Source organism: Toxotes jaculatrix, chromosome 4, assembly GCF_017976425.1.
Source record: "Toxotes jaculatrix isolate fToxJac2 chromosome 4, fToxJac2.pri, whole genome shotgun sequence".
Taxonomy (NCBI): domain Eukaryota; kingdom Metazoa; phylum Chordata; class Actinopteri; family Toxotidae; genus Toxotes; species Toxotes jaculatrix.
This window is the reverse complement of record NC_054397.1, coordinates 16,899,955-16,921,524: the sequence shown is the minus strand read 5'-3', so window position 1 is coordinate 16,921,524 and position 21,570 is coordinate 16,899,955. Positions and strand designations below refer to the sequence as shown.

The 21,570-nt window shown below is 39.9% G+C and overlaps 2 protein-coding genes and 1 non-coding gene across 5 annotated transcripts; 1 reads left to right on the top strand and 2 right to left on the bottom strand.

Moving 5' to 3' along the window:
• Nucleotides 1–1,508: 1,508 nt before the first annotated feature.
• Nucleotides 1,509–10,253, bottom strand: ttc26 (tetratricopeptide repeat domain 26). The gene is given in 19 exon segments (XM_041036020.1): nt 1,509–1,758; nt 1,760–1,868; nt 2,095–2,228; nt 2,788–2,894; nt 4,037–4,106; nt 4,201–4,284; nt 4,587–4,675; nt 4,762–4,825; nt 4,927–4,980; nt 5,281–5,336; nt 5,685–5,787; nt 5,893–5,967; nt 6,355–6,526; nt 7,210–7,355; nt 7,719–7,768; nt 8,195–8,309; nt 8,498–8,590; nt 9,259–9,402; nt 9,600–10,253. Coding segments are annotated over 19 exon segments (1,689 nt in total). The 5' UTR covers nt 9,603–10,253; the 3' UTR covers nt 1,509–1,737.
• A 145-nt stretch (nt 10,254–10,398) lies between these two features.
• Nucleotides 10,399–10,471, top strand: trnar-ccu. Its single transcript has one exon. It is a non-coding gene; the product is annotated as a tRNA-Arg (tRNA).
• A 2,158-nt stretch (nt 10,472–12,629) lies between these two features.
• On the bottom strand, nt 12,630–21,158 carry LOC121180533 (mitochondrial glycine transporter B-like). Of its 3 annotated transcripts, XR_005893954.1 has the most exons (10): nt 20,691–21,158; nt 20,258–20,353; nt 19,433–19,516; nt 18,347–18,471; nt 17,586–17,670; nt 16,908–17,087; nt 16,527–16,695; nt 16,157–16,320; nt 15,732–15,995; nt 12,630–12,967 (listed from the first exon to the last, which is right to left on the bottom strand). XR_005893954.1 is itself a non-coding variant. In XM_041036022.1 (9 exons), the coding sequence occupies exons 2-9, from the start codon at nt 20,270–20,272 to the stop codon at nt 15,873–15,875; spliced, it is 945 nt and encodes a 314-aa protein (XP_040891956.1). In that variant the 5' UTR covers nt 20,273–20,353; nt 20,691–21,157; the 3' UTR covers nt 13,498–15,872. The 3 variants fall into 3 exon arrangements, 2 of the variants coding, with proteins under 2 accessions (XP_040891956.1, XP_040891957.1); XM_041036022.1 differs by lacking the exon at nt 12,630–12,967 and having other exon boundaries at nt 13,498–15,995; nt 20,691–21,157; XM_041036023.1 differs by lacking the exons at nt 12,630–12,967; nt 19,433–19,516 and having other exon boundaries at nt 13,498–15,995; nt 20,691–21,129.
• Between the last annotated feature and the right edge of the window lie 412 nt (nt 21,159–21,570).

Here is a 21,570-nt window from a genome sequence, read left to right as displayed (position 1 = left end):
ACCTGGGGAAGGTGAAAACATGAAAACATGAAAACAGCCCTCCAGTGTCAAACTCTGCTCATACACCTTGGAGGTCAAACATCCAAGAGAAGTAACAATCAAACCAAAACACATTTTTGAGTGGAGGGCGGCTTTAAGTCTAGCAGACATGCACCTAATTACAACAGTGTGAACACATTAAAAAATGTTTTTAAAAAGTGATCCTTGTATTTTCTGTTCTTCTGTGATAGATAGCAGGGCTGGATTTACTTGTTACAAAGCCCCAGGCCAGGGTAAAAAATTGCTGTTGGGGCCCTGTTGTAACACATTTAACCCCTCTATGCAATGTGGCAGGTCCTGCCAAGGCCCCAAATTTGCAATTGAAAGTTTACACATTAGGACCAGTCTAATCATCTAGAGGTTTACTTCAAGTTTTCGTCAAGTCTGAAAACATAACTGTGATCATGTTGCCAGTGTCAGGTTGGGCTTGAGATTTCAAATTTTTTGACAGAAAATCTAAATCTGTACTACAAAGAGGGGAAGATAAAGTTTGAAAGGTTTAAATTGATGTTTGAGTTGCGTTGTGGGAATTGTAGGATTTAGCTTTTTTAAAACTTGATATACTAGGTACTAAAATTCTGGATTTCTGAGCCTCTGCTGCTTCAGTTTTGACCAGTATTGTTTAAACCTGTCTCTCCCAAAACCGCTACATTTATGGATGGGTTAGGGGTAAGGATTAAGGCACAAAACATAACAATTCCTTTAACGTTGTTATGCTAACAGGAAATGGTACAATTCCGGTGTCAACGCATGTTTATCAAACTGCAACGATTGACAAATAAACCTCACAAGGAGAAGCACAAAATGTTCCCAAGATTTACACATCCAAACTTATTAAAAAATACCTGTCTCTTTCCTAAGATCTTTCACAAGTGATCATCATTTGTTTTTTATTCATGTTTTGCAGCTGAGAGCAGCTTCTCCAGTTCCTTTGTTTAATGCAGCGTGGGACAACAGTGTACATCAACAGCTCTCAAAAAACAAAGGTTGTTTAGTTTGAATACTGACTTGTTTGAGTAGACTAACTTTTCCTTTTTTTTTCCTTCTTTTCCTGGGTAAACACAGTATACACTCAAAACCTGTTTAGATAAGTATGAAGTAAAGAACTGGAACTTTGCTCATGCTCCTAATCACATAAAAACTGTGTGAGGAAATTTTAGTTAGCGATGGACTGGGCACCCATTAAAGGTGTTTTTCAAAAACAATCTGGATAGTCACTTTCTGTGACATATACTGACATGTAAAATATCTTGGTAAGTTGAAAAATTCATTTTAAACCTACATATTTATTTTGCTCTTGATAATCTCATTTGTTTGTCTTATTCCAATTTTCTTCCCCTTCCTCTACAGTATACCCTCGTATTACTTAATGAAAGCTGAGAAAAAAAAAATGTAAAGTCAATTACTACACTGCCATTCATATATTAATCATTAATAATTAATCACTGACAAAAACGCAAAAGTAACTTGCAAAATACCAGTCACATTTTAATACAAATATAGTACATAGAGAATTGCAATTCAAATTTTAAATTCAAAACATTACATTAGATCAGAGATAATAGCTCCAAAATTCTTCATGTAGTATATCTTTCATTCATATAATTCACTGAAAATGACCTAATGCACGTACTGTAATGACTGCTGATGTCTGCATAATGTAGCTACTCTGGATGTCAGCCTACAGTGAGGTGAAGTTCAGTGCTGAAGGTTGTCATGAGAGGAGGACTCTGTTGTCTTTGGCCCACTTCCTCAGAGCTCTGATGATGTATTCAACCTGCGGGTTTCCTGAATTACGAAGCAAGGGCACCACCTCTTTAAGTGTCTCCCTACATAAACAGGATATGTGAGGGAACAAGATTAGATCAAGAATGCACCATCTCCTGAGTTTCTTTTATTTAGGCATCACACCCTCTTGAACAGACCCACAGATGTTCGATATGTGAGTCCAGATGTTATTCAGTTTTACAGGGCAAGGGGGATTACGAAGAAAAATATTTTTAAATGTTTAAAGACAAAACTACTATTATACAGGAAAAAAAGAAACAAACATACTTGGATTCTTTGTTTGCCAGAATGAGCTGGAAGATGCCGACACACGCCCCTCTCTTGCCCTCCCAGTAGTTGGATTCTGGATCCAGCTTCTCCAGTGCATCAAATGCTTTGGCTGCATAGTAGAACTGGCCCATCTGAAACAACAGGCTGTAATTGTGACGCGCTGCAACATTTTAACTTTCCAGGAACAGATTAAATCATGTCTTTACCAAATGAGCAGTCTGCCTCCACGGTATGATTTCATCCAGAACACTACACTACATGTCTGTGATGCCTGCTCACACTTACGGTTGCATTTCAAACATATGATGAGAAAACTGAAGGACAGTACCTCTAACAACGTGGCCACAGCTATGGACATAATGACAAGTTGCAGGCCTATACTTCACCAGAAAAAATCAAATAAATATTCATACTAGGACTAAAGTCTATTTTCATATGGATGAATCTACATAATACATTTTTTTGTTTAATCAACTAATCTTTGAAATTTTTTCTCAAACATCTTTGCTTGATATATAATTTAAACAATTTACTGACTACCATAATAGTTGGTGATTTATTTTCTGCTGATCGTCTTATTACTAAATTGCCTGATCATTTCAGCACTAATTCACACATCTGCACGTGTATTTCTATTTAAGTTGTAACCTCAGATGATACAAGAGGAAGGAAGACAGAGGATGACGTCACCTTGTAGCAGTCGTTGGCAATGAGCTGCAGCAGACTGAAGGAATCAGAGGAAGTGCCCATCTTCAGATAGAGCTCCCAGGCAAGCCGACCCTTCTGGTTCATTATGTCTGACAAGAACAAGGTGAGAGTTCAACAATCTGGCCAGTTTCAGCAACTGGCCAACTTTTATCATTTTGAATTTTGAAAATATCAAATGCCTTTGAGCAGGTTTTATTGACACGGATTAAGCCAAGAAAGGAAGAAAAATCATTTAATGGAGATTTCCGTTTCTTAGAGCTGCTGAATGTAAGACTAGCTGAGTGCAAGAGTCACCCTAAATTCTTTACAGGCCTAAGGCTAGAAATCTGGCAGTCATGTTTGCCTCGGATCTCAGCCTCAGTGAACAAGTATAAAACGTTCCCTGGGCTTGTGATTACCAGCTGAAGATCTCCAAGAACGTTCTCCATGTTTTTATGCCAACAGCTGTAAACCACTGTAACTTTTTTCATGTTTTCCTAAAAAACGCCTCGCTTTTATGAAGCTGGTGCCAAACGCAACAGCAAGTCTGCCGGCAAAAGCTAAGGGACCGGATCATATTGCTCCTGTTTTGGAGCTGTTTTCACTCTGGTTAAAAAATACACAAAAAGTCAGCCCCCAGACTTCTTACTGAATAAACACCTCACTAGCAGTCTGGCGTTTTGATTTGGCGTTCCCATTCTGCTGGCCTGTAGCATTTACCTGAAGGACAGATTTTAAGACTGTTCATATTTTTACAGTATCAATCATCTTTGATTGATACTATGTTTTACAGTTTAAGACTTTTTAAAAGCTGTATGCCAAAGCTTAGCCTGAGATCTGTTCAGATCTGTGAACTATGCCCTCATTTCTCAAATCAGTTTTTCAAACAGGCATTTATTATTTCTATTTTTATATGAAACCCTTTTTAAGACTGAAATTGTATTTTTCTTGTATGACTGCATTTTGTTTATTTTATAATTAGTGAACTTTAGTTATTTTTATTGCCCTTTAATGTTGTTTTATTTTATATTCATGTGTTCATTTTTTGAGGAGTCCCTCTGAATTAGTATATATGTTCACATTTCCCTTTAGTCACTCTTATAGTTTGTTTGTATTTTATTTTTTATATTTGAATGTATGTAAAACCCTTTAAAATAGCTTCACGTATAAATTGTGATTCATAAATCGATTTTCCTTGCCGAAAGATTTTTGTTGTTAAATGTAATATAATCACTACAGCTACTATACGTACAGCATCGTGCCAGCCAGCTGAGGTAAACATAGTCGTTCTTGATCTTTTCACTCTGAATGAGCAGAAAAACCTGAAAGAAAATTAAAATTAGAGCAATACAACAGGCAATTACTTTAGTCAGAATGAATAAAAGTCTAAAAAGCAGTAGATATTTGCTGAAGTACCTCTTCTGCTTCTTTGTAGTTGCCAAGCGCAGCTTTAGCCTGAGCATAGTTGAAGTTGAACGTATCATCATTATAGAAGTAACCCTGCGAAAAGAAAAGAACAGTTATTCCCACACAAAAATAAAGGTGGAGTGCCCACATGTCCTGAAATAAAGAGCACACAAAGTATCAGCTTTTTGTTGGTAGTACGAATCACGGGAAAAAACACACAAACACACACCTGCGTCTGTAAAGCACCACTTGTCATCTGAAGTGACACTTCTGTCTCCCAGTGTGTGGGAGTCTTTTTTTCTGCTCCATCTTACATACCACAGTAAAGTAACAACACTGCGAGTCTTCACTGGAATAAGCCATATAATGTGCGCCTTGAACTGAACAACACTAACCTTGACTGAGTTTAGATAAATGAGAACATCTTCGAACTGCCTCAAGAGGAAGAAGCAGGAGGCCATGCACTGTCTGCCAGGAATAGTGTCTGAAAAGACCAAAAATGTTATACACACATCCTTGCGCAGTTTCTCTTTAAAGGGCTCGTATTGATTCATTTTCTATTCAGTGTACCGCATTCGCTTGCCGAGCCTCCGACCAACTGAAAGAACTTCTGTGCAATTTTCAAGTGATCCCTCTGAAAAGACAGATAAAAGCGCAATAACAGACATTTGTGTCACGCTCACTCTTCTCACATTTATTTGTATGTAACTCTTCAAGTTTAAAAGGAATACCCACTGATCCAATTTCTTGTCCCAGTGCAGCATTTACCACTCCTTTCAAAATATACTCCTGAGAAAATAATAAATGATCAGAGTGAATCATTTGATCTGTTTCAGCAAGTAAAAAATGAAAAGAAGACATACAAAAGCCAAACACTCCATCAGTTTCAAGTGACATTAAGATACAAAAAAATTGGTCAGAATGAAATGAAAAAAAACTCTTTGGGAAATCTTAAGCAGAGCAAGAAGGGATTTATCAAGAGACTTCATTTAATCTGGCATTAATGTTGTTGTCATGTGCATTTTTTTCTATAACAGAACTATAACCCTTAAAAAGCAAAATAGTCAATATGAGCTCACTGAAAATCACCTGCGGAGTGGTGGGCACCAAATCTTGGATGAGGTTGTAAGCTTCTTGGACATCATCTGGAAGTGTAAAATGGATCATGTGAATCCTTGGTCTAAGCCAAGTTTCCTATAAAATCTGACACAAAAACCACACATAAAATGAACTGCTTCATCAAAACAAGGATGCTGAAATAACGTTACATACTACATGCTAAATGTGACAGTGTAAGGACTAGGTGAGGAAAAAGGGAATTATCTTCTGTATTTCCTCCAAAATGTTTTTTGAGCACAGCATAAAGGCCCAGGGACACTGTATCTTCAATTCTTCACTGGTCATTTTACAGTAAAAAGTCTAATGCATTTGAATGGTAATCTTTTCCTTGTTTTGTTTGTTCCAGAAAATTGCAATGCCACACCCCCACACACCTTGTCTGAGATAGTAGATGACTAGGTTGAGTCTGGCCTCGGGGATCACATCAATCAGAGGAGGCAGCACCTGCAACGCCCCCTCCCCTCCACGAAACACCACCTGCAGTACACGGGGGAGAGATTCACAGTGAGGAAATCTAGCAAGCAAGTCACTAGTGTATGCACACACCTACACACTCGCAGATAGAGCTTGTGAAGAGCTTACCAGGTTGTGTCGGATAAGCTCCTTAGCAAACTCAAAGGAGCAGGAGGAGATGTCGATTAGGTTCTTCAACTCAGCCTGAGAGGGAGAGAATGCAAACACTAAATCAAGCCTCCCCCAAAGACATGAAAAGGACAAACAGCTAAAGGCTCAAGTATAATGGAGCATGCAAGTAAAAACAAAAATACAATAAAACAAAACAGTTTAAAAACAATTCCAATAAAAGCAAAAATACTGTACAATAACCCCAATTAAAATAGATATGATTGTTTTATTTATGTTCACCTATTGGTGTATGATGGCACAGGACAATTTCATTGTTAAATCAGTATAAGCTGTGACTTTTTATGTTTGACTGCTAAATAACAAATTCTTGTGCAATTATCTTTGCAACAGACCAAACACAAAACATAAAAATGTGTGTATAAAAATATCACCACCAGTTAGGGTATGCAGACAGTTTACCTCTGCTGCCTTGCCATTGTAGAGCCTGAAGTGGTTACAGGCCTTGAGGTTGAGGGCAATAGTGGAGTCAGGGATGCTCTGCAGGTACACGGCCAGCACCTCCTGGGACACATCATAGTAGTCTAGCTTGTAGTAACATAGAGCCACATACACTTTCAGGGCCAGAAAATCTCTGTAAAGACAAGATGTAATATTGGCTGAAACTTGCTTTCAGGCTAATTTTTTTCTTTTTTGTAGTGGATGGATACAGGATGTTTCTGATTTTAAAAAAATAAAATAAAGAAATATTTGAAAATCCAACGTGATTCCATTCATGTCACTTCACTGCTGTCAGTGTTTTCCACGTATTTTTATTGCATCTACATTCTATACAAAATGTATAACTTACAGATTTCATGGAATGGACTATAAATGTGACAATATGACATGAGGACCATTTGCAAATCTTTGCATAACCGTATTTTGGTATTTTTCTGTTAGCTGTTTGAAGAGGTGGTAGTGGGGGTAAGGCTAGTTTGCATTCCACACCAAGTGTGCTAAGAGTTGCTGCAGAGGCTTGAAACTAAAGCTGTAACAACTGATGTCAACTTAGTAAAAGGTTACATGCACCTTGGCCCACAGATGCCACAAGGCCATGAATAGATGTCTGAGAGAAGCAACACAGGAAATCTTGTTAAATCAAAGTCTTTCCTTTTTATTTTTTTACCCTTGCTACTACAGATACAGTATATCAGTGTTAGAGGAAGCTAGCTCAGCAAGACCGCAGCACTGACACTTGAATTATCTTTATGTTTCCGCAAGGCGTGAAGCACATTTTTTTTATTCAACAGAGTAAGATGCAGGGAAAGCACAGACCTGTTCTGCAGTAGAAGGCGTTTATAGATGTCTATAGCTTCCTGGTAGTGGGACCGCATGTAGTGAATGGATGCCAGGCTCAGCTGGTCCTCTGTCACATCCTCCAGGTTCTGGTGGAAACCCATCAGCCTCTTCTCATCATTGAACTGAGACACAATATGAAGACAATAGGAAAACTTAATACAAGGAAGACAACAACTACACTTTGTAAGAAACAGGCCATAAAAAGTGGAAATACACATATATCTCAAGAGATTTTCTTAGGTATGTGTTAAGATGACAGTTGAGGTGATATTCACAGAAAAAAAAGCTGGGAGCAAAGAAGATCTATCACAAAAACAATGGAAACACAACATTTTTTTTCCTGAAAGTACTGTACAGACTTCGAAGTTTCCCTCATATTACAGATTTAAACTGGCAGCGTTGCTCAGCAGTGAATTGTTAGTGACTGGGTGATGTAATAGAGGACAAGTAAAAACATAATGGTAAAACTGGATTTATTTTCCTACCTTGTGAGCCAAGTGGAAGAGGAGCCGGTTCTGAAGGGGGGACACTGGTGCTAAAAAGAACAAGAGATACCAAATTTAGTTAGACTGCAAGCCCCATGAGAATAGGAAGCACAATTCATTAACATCGTAACCTTGCTCTCAGTAGTGAACTGACTGACTAAAGAGCATGGTAACTTGATCGGGCATAGAAATTACACAACTGGGCAGTGGTTTATTTGCAAAACATAATGAATAGAGAGGTACACAGTTTTCAAAATAAAAGCTCCATCACAATAGGAGCCTACAAATATGTTATTAAACCACTTAAACAGCAAATGGTGCACAAGAAGACTACCCAAACTCTTGCCTTAAGTCAAATTGTGAACTTAGTACATACAAACCTAATATATGCAATTGACAAAGTGGTCAGACTCCATGGTAGTTTTTTTTTTTAAGACTAATTTGATCAAACAAATGTACTCGGCTGAGATGCCTACCCTTTGACGCAGCCTCCTCAGCCTCTTTATAGAGCCCCAGAAAAAACAGGGCACAGGCCAGGTAGACCCACACCTCAGCAGGACATTCAGGGTTCATGGTCAGAGACTTGTACTCCTGTCAGAACATTATAAGGAAATGTTACAAATGTGATCAGAGCTTATAAAAACTATGATTCACATCCTTACCCATTTATTAGATAGGTATTCAGAATTTAAATACTGCATTTAGAGCACTTTATGAAAAATGGTATGCACCTAGCTACACACACTCATTCAGACATAAACATATACAAGGAAAAATACCTCCATAGCTCTCTTGTAATCACCCAAGTGAAAAGCGCAGTAGCCAATCCAGAGGTCTGCATGCTCCTCTTTCTCTCCAATACTTCTCTGAAACTAGAGATGACACAGCAACACGTCAGCAGCAGCAGCATTTCAGTTATACTGTGTTGTCTGTAGTATAGATTCTATTTCTGAAACTTTCATTCCAGGGCTATACAGGGTAATCTGCAGTAGGAATTGCATTTAAAAAAAAAACTTGCTGTGAAGGTTGTTACCATTTCATAACAACAATAAAGTGGTCAACAGTGTAGTTCTATTCATAGTGTAATGTGTCTGGTCTGGCCACATTTAGTAATCCATACATCCCCCAACAAACAATGAATTTGGAGTGATATCAAGACCTGATAATAGACTGGACCAAACTGACTGGAGTCCTTTCCCTGAACCAATGTTTCTAACTTTTTTAAGCATTTACGACATTGATACTGAACCTAGTGCAGTTCTGTTAAATTATAATTAGGTGTATTACTTCCATTACCTGTAACAATACTAATTGTCATGTGACACTTTTCGAGATGTTGTGCATTTTTCCAACTCTGAAAGTTGTTCAGGTATCAGTCATCTGTAGTACATCACACACATAACTGGTAAGGATTCAGTTACTAGTGATCCATGAATGCATCCCAGCACAGGCCCTCTAAACCTGTCTTTTCTAGTAAAGCATGGTCCTAGTGCACAATTAGACACCCGTGATTTGGTTTGAGATGAGGGTGCGTGTGTACCTCCAACAATGTCAGGGCCCCAAGGTAGTCTCTCTGTTGCAGGTATTCCTCCAAGCGGGGAACCTTTGTTTTGTTTTTCTTCTTCTTCTCACTGATGCTCACCGGTGTCTCTCCTCCCACTGCTGGTTTCACGCGAGAAAGGATCTGCCAATGTGCAAAGAAAAGACAAAATCTGATTTTCTGATTTTATTATCACATAACTCTGACTTTCAGTGGGCTGATGGTGGGTTTCAGTGGGCCAACAAACTGAAGTGTTTCATTAACAGGTGAACTTATGAGACTGCTATAGCATTATAATGGTCCTGGCATTAAATTTAAGTGCAGAAACTGAGTTAACTCACCATGTTGACGAGTTTTGAAGAGGTGGCTGTTACCTAGCTGAGATTTGTTTATCACTAACCAAGGTAACGTTGGGTTTTTCTTCCTAGGAAAACACAAATTGTTAACGTTAGCCGTTGCCTCTTACCGAACGTTAGGTTTTACCCACCCTAGTTTCATCTTTAATTGAAAACAGTCAGATAACGCTACCAACGTTGATTAAACTGTGTACGACGACTCACATGGCCGTGATTAAATAATACAAATTAACACGTTTTACGCTATAGCTAACTGAGGTCTTGAATATTGTTAGCTAGCTCTGGCTGATAGTTTATTGGCGGCACAGATTATCTCTTCCGCTCTTGCATTTTCAAATTAAAGGCACAATGCAAAGTACCTGCCAATACAGTGAGGCAATTTAACGTCTGTTCATGATAAAGTGACGATATAAGCCACATTATGGCCCCCCTCTGACCGGGTCGAACACCACGTTTTACATGGCAGTCGAGGGAAAAAAATCTGACAGAGCAGCCGTTTAGGAATATTGTTCTCGAGTAACATTTATTTTGAAGGGCAACATATGAACAGTTAAGAGCTCGGCTCTTCTGTGCTGACTTTGACTCAGTGGTTTGTTCTTTGTTGCCTAGCAACGGAACAGCGACAAACGCTGTACCCGCGCCACGGAGGCTTTTTTATTTATGATAGAATATATTTGTTTTAGCAGAAACAACCATAAAACATGTGTGCATACCAGTCAAATACACTCTGTCATGTATATACTTTCTTATAAATTATGATTTTTTTTCCGTTTGGTCTATAATTGCCCCAGTGGCCTAATGGATAAGGCACTGGCCTCCTAAGCCAGGGATTGTGGGTTCGAGTCCCATCTGGGGTGGAACATTTTGAAGCAAATACAATTTAATGGTGACAGCGTTTGAGATTATCTTCCTCAGTTTCATGTGATTACTTACAGGTTTCCTCACATCAAAATGAATAGTATACTACTCATTATAAATACAATGTAGGCTGCAGAGACTAAATACTGCCAAATATTCCTGTTTTGTAAAGTTTGCAAATGTGGTAATTTCTGTACTTATCTATTGAACTAATGAGACAAGTTATTTCTTTAAAAAAAAAAACAAAAAAAAAAAACTCCAAACTTCTGAAACATCTTACTGTGTTTCACCGTTATCCTCAAAGAATGATTCTTTATCTGATATGCCTATTTGCATAGCAAACATGGTGAGACAGTTAAATGGGGTTAAGATTAGGTGAGAATGTCAAGCTTGTGGTTTACTGCAAAATGGTGTAGAACATCATAGTTGCACTACTAACCTGAAAGTTTACTCACAAGAATAGTTTAATGGCATCCAATAAGAAAAATGTTGATGAAATTTAAGATGAAAATGCTGTGTTTGCTGCTGTCTAGCAATGGCATTGATGTAACATTGCTGTGTGTTATAATCCTCCCTGTTATTTATTTTCCCATCTTTTTTGTGTGGTTGTTTATCATATACACAAAAAGATTAATAAAAAGTAAAAGAACAACAGAGATAGACAAGATTGACATATATGTATTTGCAGATGAGACTTAATGTGATACTCTCTGCTGAGCTGTTTCAGTGTAGTGCAAAGGGCTGGACTGGCTTTGTGAGATTAGGTGCAGTCAGCACTGTCATAGTGTGGACACTTTTGACAAGTAGAGGTCAGGAAACAATGATTTTTCTGCCATGTCCAAGTTATTTCTGTTATGTTGACTCTGACAGACTGCTTGCTACGGTGGCCCCAACAAAGGACAGTGCACAGACAAGAGGGAAAGCACAAACATTAAAGAAAACAAGCTTAAAATCCAGAAATGAAACAAATACCAAAACACACACAAGCAGGGGGTTGTGCAGTGGAAAACTGTGGGTGGGTAATATTTCCATGCAACATGAAAGTGCAAGAGCTATGTTGCTGTTACAATATTATTCTGTATATGAAACTAATGGGCTGAATTGAATGCACCATCACTGTGGAATGCAGGAGTTTGGGGACATTTCTCAATCGAAAACTAAAATTAGTCAGAAGCAAAAGAAAGAGAATCTTTGGATTATTAACATCATCACCATCTGATTTCAACAGACCTTTTTCCCAGCAACCGTTTTAACCTTAACAACAGGTTAATCTGACACAACACTGGTGTCAGATTAATGACAGCTCTCTCCATCTTAGTGTAATTACTGCTTCAGGTTAGTTGTCACTGCTTCTAGTTGCCATATAAAAATCATCCTCAGTTTAACAGGAAGGCCCCTTCAATAAACAGTTCATCCACTGACCTGCAAGAAAAAGAGCTGCAGAGAAATGAGACTTGATCAGCCTTTTCCACAGAAGACATTTTGATGCGTAATTAAATAATAAAATGAATCATGGCTCACTGTCACATTTTCATGACTGACTGGGGCACTTGAACACAACACAGCCATTGTTAATGTGACTAGTAAGATGCTTTTCCTATTATAACAAGTCAAAATATCTACTTTGAAATAAGCCTTAGCTTATTAGAAAGTTTAATTAAGTAGGTCATTATAAAGGTAATGAGTCTCTCAGGTTACAATGAACCACATTATGCAGCTATAAAACTCATTAAAATGTACTTAAGCTAAAATCAAGTTAGGTGTGTGTCTGCTCTCCTGGACGTTATCTCTAATTCTTACTCTACTGAAATATTTTGTTCTATTGCGACCTCAGGTGGTGGAGGACTGCTACAACATCCAGAAGTAAGTGAGACTCCAAACAGAGGCCATGATGTTTAAAGGGAGAGTGAATTGTCATTGATTTGAGGAAAGATTTGTGCTGAACATCCACTCTACTCCATTTCTGTAAAACATATAATTTGTGCTAACTCCACCTGCAGATTCTGGAAAATGGCTGAAGCCTCCACCCACAGCCCCTGTCAGCAGACTGCATGTCAGCCTGTGCAGTTTTTTTTGCACAGGCTGGCAATGGCTGAAGCCTCCACCTACAGCCTGCAGGTCACACCTCCACCTGCTGTTTCTGGCAGACAGCTGACGATCGAAGCTCCATCTACAGCATTTACTAGAAGCATGCAGGTGCTGCCTCCACCTGCAGCTTCTCTCTGTTCTGTCCTCACACATAAACTGTACCTTAGAACTAGCTCATGCTATCAATCCCAGCCCTTAACTCTACCCTGTCTGTGATGCCCAAAGCGCAAAAAAAGAAGAAAAGACATGTATAGACTTAAACAGAGTAATCCCTCTCATCACTTATGACCAATTTGAAGTGTGTGCTCCCCTTCTTTGTATTTTGCTGTGTTCTGGGCTGCAACCTTTAGCCAGTGGGTGTGTAGCACCCAGCCAATAACAGGGCAGAGGGTGTGAAGGCGGGACTCCTATAACAAAAAAACGGACAGATAAAGAGCTGCAGGATTGTGTCTGTCTGAGGCTGAGACACACACACACACACACGCACACATATTCTTGTCTTACATTTGTTCTCAGGACACTCATTGACATAATGCATTTCCTAGCTCCTAACCCCAGCCCTAATGTAAACCTGGTTATAACCTGAACCCTAAAACCTTTTCTTAACCCACAGCCTTTAAAAGTTGTGAGGACAAAATACACAACTGTAGAAGGACATGTATTGCGTCTTCCTGGGACTGAAGTTAAATTTTAATGTTATTGCAGTTTTCAACACACCACTCTTGCTGGTAAGGTAAGCTGTTAGATTTTGTTTTAAAATGCGTTATTCAGATGTAAGTCATAACTGTAATAATTTTACGGGGTGCTTTAAAATTTCTATATTTCTGTTATAAACAAATATTTCTACTATTACTGGCATTTATACTACGCTTCAGTATTCCATGTCGTATTTAATAAATTGTAGTTATAATGGCCTGGCTGTGATACAGCTGCAACTAGTGGCTCTCTGACAATGTTTAGTAGCAGCATGCAGACTGGTTTGTTAATAATGTAGTTGATATAAGAGTTATCTGGAAATACACAATGTGATAGTCATTAAAAAGTCAACCTCCTCCTGATCTCTAATAACAGAAAGTCAAAATTACTTAAAAAAAAAGAGGGAAATTTATTGACATTAAAAACCAGGCAGGCGCAGCATCTGTCCGAGCAAACCAAGATCCAATTATCTACAATTACAACAATGACCATATACAATACAGTCACAACAAAAGACTACAGGAGTGATGCGATGATGAGGATAATCGACAAGGTAAAACTTCCATGTGTGAATTATGGCACATGTGGGGCACAGTTAGATACATAGCTTGTGTTACACAGCAAACACAGAGGCGTTTAGATATGAATCCTGTCAGTAGTGACCTTTGCCTTGACAAAACTAACAAAAGTGTTCAGTGAAATTATACTGTAGGCGTTTAAAGATCCATTTTGTTCAGGCAATTAAATCTTCATCTAGCTCCTCCAGTGAAGAGACCTTCCATTTGGCATTGTCTCTATAAACACTTCTACAGTGTATAATAATTACTTTCAATATATAACCTCTTTTTTTGTATCAACATGAATAAATAATATCTATGAGAAAGGATACACTGTACAAGCAACATAAAAATATGGCCTTCATGTTTTACAACCAATAATTCAGTATTACATCAACTATTTATAAAGAGCCAGAAAGATGCTGGAAACTCCACATCCACGATCCACGTCTCTCCAGCACTGATATGGATTCTGTGTCCCTTTTATAAACACAGTAGCACAATGATTAAGCAATGCTTCACTTGCAAGCTTAATGTTCTGGAAATACGCAAACAGTCAATTCATTTAATCACAGGAGGTAACTGACCGACAAAATCTGAAATATTTGAAAGATTTCAATTTCACCCTGTCATCGCGATATTTAATTAATTTGTAGGAAAAAAGTCAACCTATAAAAGTGCTTACTTAAACTCTGGAAACAATGCACACTGCATTGCTGTCTTTGATTAAAGGTGCCCTGCGGAGCTAAACAAACAAATGTTGCGTTTAGATTTAGCTTTTTTGTGTGTGTCCTCAAGGCCTAACCAACATTCTGAATGCTTTTTGCTCCTCACAAAACATTTGCAAAGCTGATTTTTTGAAAAATATTTTATATTGTGAGTGATTAAATCCATGTTTGAAGACTTTACTGTCTTCCTCTTTTTCTTCCTTTGTTGGAGCAGTGCTACGTTTCATTGCATGTCTCTGCTGCCAGCTGTCTATGAGCAGAATAGCTTATAGACAGCCTGGCTGCAAGAATGAATATTGTGTTGCTCCTGTGTGCACGACACAAACACTCATAACACTAGTGGTCAGATACTCCACAGGGTACCTTTAAGTCCTCAAAAATAATCAAGCATTTCGATTACAAAACTTCCACAAAAAAAATCCACAAAATCCTGATCCGACTGAGATGCTACCACAGGTCTGAAAATATTTCAGCTAAAGATGTGACTATCATAATTTCTTTAAAAAAGCACACCCGGTTTCATATGCGAAAAATGCACCACGGTTGTATATAAGTAAGTTTAAATTAGCATAGTTTTTAGCTGTATGGCAACAAAGGCTTTATTGTGATTACTGAAGTTAACCTAGATTTTCTTCCCATATTGTAGCTGTATGAGTATTTGTGATTGTCTGAGCCTGAAACAAATACATGTCCTCTAAAGTCTGCTTGTCAATTAATATTAACTGGCAAGTAAGAAACATTGCTCAATCTCAAGTCTCATAAATATGACAGAAGCAAGAGCTCCTCTCTCCTTCTCTGCAGTGCTTTGTTTTTGGTTACCTCAGCAGATGTACGGTACACCAGCTTGCTGAATGTCCCCGTTTGTCTTGGCAGCATTTTCAGACACCTTGTCAAAGGCAACTAAGCAGCCCAGCAGAGAGAGCAGGCCCTCTGTCAAGGGCATTTTTTTGAGTGTTAGCTATACCTCAGGGTGTCCAGACATAAATAGTAAGAGGAGGAATAAGTTCACTTCACAGCAGGGAGTGTCACTGCAGTCCAAGACTGACATAAGAGTGTGTCAGGTGTTAACACCGCAATCTCAGACTTACACACCTACAGACATGAACAGGCACAATTTCACAAATACTAAAATATCAATAAACACACACACATACACCATTCTCACTCTCTTTTTTCAGACATTTATCCACCTGTTTCCTCTGCTCAAAATCCTGGTAGCGCTGGCTCACTCTCTATAAGCTCCTCGGCTCCCTTTTCTTCTTGCACAAGGCTTTCATTGAGAAAACAGATCCTTATCCCCTCATATTTCACCTTATTTTTTTCACGGATCTTCAGGATTTGAGGCCCATTCGAGCCATCAGCTGTTCATAGACAGTCCAAGCCATAGCAGCCATCAGAGTGCGCCGAAGAGACCTGGGTACAGCCCCACGAAAAAAGCCGCCGATGCCGTGCTCCTGAGGGAGAGGACAGAGCAGGAAAGTTCAGTATGATACTGGTGTAGTGGCAATGTCATACCCTTCTTGTCAACAACAATAAGTGTTACAAGTACTGCTTCTCAGTGACACGCACATGCAGTAAGACAAAATCTGCCTGCTGTAATTCAATGAGCACACACCATGTAGATGTAGCGAATAGCATCTGCTGTGCTCCAGTGGGATGGGCTGACTTGAATGTGGGTCTTCACCACGTCTGCAGGCTGCGTGACCAGCGACGCCATGACACCTGCCACCACTCCACAGCTGAAGTTCACAAGCGGGGAGTAGGCCGACAAAGTCATCTCTGAGAGAGAAGAGAAACCAGGTGTTAGGGAGAAAGTATGCGAGCGTAGCGATGTGTATTGTGAGGTGCACTGCTGATTATAGCAGCACAACAACAGTTCAAACACCTAAAATACACTTTTGCAGGCCAAATATTCAGAGGCACTAAACCATACTCCACATTTTCATGGCCTCCATTTTGATTTGCTGATGCAGTGTGGATCTCACCTTGAGGCAGCGCCCTCTTGGCCTGGCTGTAGAACATGACGTAGATGCCGGAGAACGGAGCGTCTCGGAGCAGCGTGGCCGTCAGCCCTGAGAACAGAGCCCTGATTCCCTCTGTCTCATACATACTCCTCAGAGCCCCAGCCACACTCACATAGTTGTAACGGCCACTCTGAACCAAAATATAAACATCTACAGTTAACGTGGGACATGTTGCTTTTAGGACACTGGGACTACTTGCCTTTTTACCTAGAAACACCCAGGTGGATACAGATTTTTCTACAGTGCTACTGCAGTGAAACTGCACACACGCTTTTATTTGTAACCTGCCCTGTTAGCAAGTTAACAACATTAACTGAAAGGGTTCTGAGATCTCTCACTCACTTCAAAGCGTGTCTTGATGACAGTGAATGGCAGCATGCAGACGCCAGCCACAGCTCTGGCGCCAGCTCCGAGGAGGACAGCCTCGCCAGCGTTGGGTGCCCGGTCCAGGAAGAAGTGCTGCTTCAGGGAGTAGAAGGTGCTGAAGTAGATGCCGACCCCGGGGATGCAGCGCACAAACGACTGCCAGAAAGAACAACAAATTTCTCTGATTCAGCTTTTTTGCGATGCAGTGAAAGACTTTAAACTAAAACAAAAACACGCCAGTCAAGTGTATGTATCATGGTATCCTGAAAACATGTTTAACATTTTACTGTCAAAATACGATGTTTAAAACTGTCATATTTAGTTTTGTTAGACATCTGGTCTAGTTTCTTAAATTATCTTGAACCCTAATAGTATAATAGTAAATGGATGTTTAAATTTGCATTCTTACAGAACCACAACTATGTGACGTTTACAATGGAAAGGAGGCCTAATTTGGCAGATTGCCTGGCTGGTCCTTAGAGCCACAGACAGAGAGGTAACACTAATGTAAGCTGAAAGACAGAGAGAGTGTTGGCAGATCTGTGCTGGAGAACAAAAGCCCTCGCAGACTACTGCCTACATGCAACAACAGGATTTATAACTGCAAAAAATGATTGTAAATGTTGAAAATGATAAACAAGGTCAGATACTCACTGGTGAAACTCCCTTCCACAGACTGAAGAAATTCTCTGTCCTAACCACATTGATGAAAACAGTAAACATCCCCACCTTTGGTGCACTGCAGGATGAAGTTAAGGAATGGTTACAAACACATTTGAAGGTGCAAACATGTAAAAACATGCAGATTCTTAAAGACAGATGAACGATAAACAGTTTAGATTTTCATGATGTGAACAATAAACCTTTGAACAATCATTTACCACTGATATTATCCTCTGAAAAATGGAGCTAAAGCATGTTCTCAACCTGTGGATTGTTTTGTTTTAAATAAATACCCACTTGCAGCTGTTAACATTTCCTGTTCCCGTCCGTAGTGGGGGTAACTGCAACCTAGCAGCCTGACAGTATGATTACACGGTGCTGGTTTGACTAATTGCTCTGTATGGGTCATAACAGCAGATTCAGGCTGGCACTGTCTTCAGATTTTGCACTGCCATGCTGAGTGTGTGTGTGTGTGTGTGTGTGTGTGTGTGTGTGTGTGTGTGCGTACGCGCATGTGCATGCTTGTCTGGTTGTCATACATGCCTGGAGAGCATGCTGCCTATCATAGTGTTTGTGAGTCAAAGTCAGAGAGAGAAAAGAGGGACAGCAAAATGAAGATAAAACTGGAGGCTTCCTGATGTACATGTATCTTTTGGCATACAAGCGAAATGTATAAAATGTGTGTTGTGTTTGCATGTTCACACACACTCACACACAAGACGTGTCTGTGTTTTATGTGTGCACACACACACCCCGGCTTGGCATTGTTCTGCAGAGTCTGCAGCCGTGTCTTGACCAGATCCAAAGGCTGGAAGAGAAGCGTCGAGCAGGTGCCGCTGAGAGAACCACACATAAAGGCTTTGAGAGCCGGGTGAGCCTGAGGACAATGACAGACAGAGAGAGGGGCAACAGAGGAGGGAAACAGAGAGGGATGGAAAGAAAGAGGAGATGGAGGAATGGCAAAGAGAGGACATAAGGGAGAGAAGTGACAGGAGAAAGAAATGGCAGACAGAGAGAAGGACACGAAGGCAAACATTGAGAGAAATTACAGACGGGGAGGAGAGAGACATAAGAAGAGGAAGGGGATGAGGCGAAGAGAAATATAAAGGATTAGTCACAGTGTAAAAAGCATAATTTGAAAATGTACCACTCAACATAATTCTCTGTACTGGTCACCTCTTGTTGAACATTACGTGTTGAAATAACCTCAAACACATACTGGACTTTAATTTGAATCTAAATATGCTTGTGTGGCATTTACATCATTCCAAAAAAAACAAAAAACAAAGCTGTAAACAGAGGAGAGGCCAGGTTCCTACACAGTGGAGATGATGGAGATGCACAGAGACAGTCCACACACACACACACACATACACACACACACACACACACACACACACACACACACACACACGCACGCGCACGCACGCACGCACGCACGCACACACACACACAGGCTGCTGCATAGAATTATACTGAGACTCAACATTATCTGTGGTCGCATGCCTTATGGACAAACAGGCAGAGAAGGCATGACACAGACATGGACAGACAGTCAGATGCTAAATTTAGAAACATTTGAAGTTAAAAAACACAGAAAAGCACGTAAATGGGGAAAAGAAAATGTTTATCTCAGGGCAATAACAATAACCACAATTACAGCAACAAACAACAACAAACAAAAAAACAAACAACAAAAAATGAACTGTTTGCACTGAATGAATGACAGCACAGAAATGTCTCAGATACACACACAACATTCATCACATACATCTTCTCCTCTTCTACATACACACGCCACTTTAATGCACACACTGTGCACAAACACACTCTCCTACCTTCCCCAGGCTGCCCGGGGTTCGGCTCTGAGAATCCTGTTTTTCCTGCATTTTGCCCTCTTTTACCTCCTCTCTGTGAAGCCGCTGTTACAAATAGCACATTATAAAATAAACCTCCATCTCTCTCTCACAAACCTTCCTTCCTTCCCCCCTCTCTCTCTCTCTCTCTCCCACCAACCTACAATGGCTTTCTCCTGCCTCTCATCCTCCCTGCCCCCCCCCACCGTTTCACAGCCAAAGCAGAAGCTTAATCCAGCCTGCGTTTTTCTATGGGCTTCTATCTTTATCTTTCAGAGACACACTTACACATCTGTATTTCAGCCCCCCACCCTGCAAAGCTCACTGCTAAATTGCATCTTTGTCAAACAGTATGAGTCATAAAGTGGCTGTGTGTGTGTTGGGTGGGGGGCTTTAAATATGGGTCACTGAAAATTTATGTAGTAGTAGAGTGGCCATCTACAAATCTGCTTGCAATCTGTGTGTCTGTGTGAGCTGGCAAAAGGGCAGTCTTGTCTTAAAGAAATTCCAAAATATCCCATAAAAATAACCAAAATCAAACCCTTAGAACAAATTATCATGGTGTTTGTAGACACTGGCTTTATTTTGACTTTGACTTTATTTTTGATTTTGTTTATCTGGTGGTTTCACTTTCACAGAATTGGCTTTCTCATTACTTCAGACAGGAGGTCACTCTCTAATGTTAGGGCTAGGGTTGTATGTGAGAATAAATGCGGATTAAATGAATGGTTAATTCACAGATTCAGGGTCACTGTCTCTGTATGGTAACGGTGACCATAACTCACAGCAGCCAGCAGGTGCACTCACCGCGGCTAACTCCATCTTTGACCTGGATGTTGAGTCGGATGAGTCCAGTTTCTCTCCTGCTGCCGCCGTTTTGAAACTGGGTTTCAGCCAACGTTACTAAAAGAGGGGAAATGGTTTCAGCCCTGAGTCACATACAGTCACATTTTAAAACTCTACAAGTGTCTATGAAGCTGGTAGAAGCAGGCTAATTATGGCTAGCTTATACGTGAAGATGAAGGACACCAGCTTCTCAGGACAAGACAGACTAACCCAGACAAGCCGACTGCTTACTCTCTGGTTAAAACAAATCCCACTGCTGTGAAGGCAAACGTCGTAAAACCTAACACCAATGACAGATTATTTGTTTAGGAAAAGATCCCCAAGCTGAGAAGTCAGCAACACACATAATACTTAACTAGCTAGCAAGCTAACTTAGCATGCTAGCTTCTCTTACCGGACTTTGAAGTCTGTTAAGGATTGATGGAGGTGATGGCCACCCCTGCCAGCTTCAGAAACACCATGTTTTATTTACTGTGACAATCTCCAAATGCTTCTTAAAAGTCTAAAGTCAATAAAATCTTCCTCTTGCAGGCTGAACACAGAACTTTCGGGCAAAGCTAGTTAGCTGTAACGTTAGCGGTAGTTAAGTTACTTAACTTTAGTCTGGCTCTCTTCTGTAACACAAACAATATCCTGACGCGCTCCTATGTTGTTGTTTTTTTCTTTTCTTTTCAGTGAGAAATTTCAAACCGCAGTAACGTTTGTCGCACTACTCTGACTGACTACTGACTACTGCTGCTACTTGCCGGTCTGCTGCGACTGATAGCATCTGGCTAGCAACGATCACTTCCAGCAGAGGTGACACACACCATCTCACTGTAAAGCACACTCACACAGGAGTACAATACTGGTTATGAAACTGGCCGATTCGGTCAGTGGTAAAAATGGGGTCCGTCTGCGGGATCTACACCGAGGACGCCAATATATCTAGAATATAGACTTCATATTCTTTCGTTTTAGTTTGAATTTCTTACAAAACAAGCCGGCATGTGAAGCGTGTACAGTGCACTCAGTGCAGTTCAAAACATGCCCGCTGGGTGTCGCTATTGTCCCGCGTGTCAGTCCTGAGATGATGGCAGTGAAAACATCGACATCTCAAGGTTCAGTTTTAATGTGCGTTTGTTACAATCACAAACCATTCAAAGCTATCAGAATTGTACATGCCTCTTTTTAATGAAGACCCAATAATCATTTGAATAAATAAAGACAAAATAACATCATAATAGAGTGTTTTATTTCATTATGTCACATTTCAGCTTCAAGATAAACAGGCT

Excerpts from the sequence above, each read along its gene's own strand:
- LOC121180533 (XM_041036022.1), bottom strand. Across the intron at positions 17,088-17,585 it reads TGTGGAAGGGAGTTTCACCA|TCGTTTGTGCGCTGCATCCC; the intron begins GTGAGTATCTGA and ends TCTTTCTGGCAG. Across the intron at positions 16,321-16,526 it reads CAAGAGGGCGCTGCCTCAAG|AGATGACTTTGTCGGCCTAC; the intron begins GTGAGATCCACA and ends CTTCTCTCTCAG.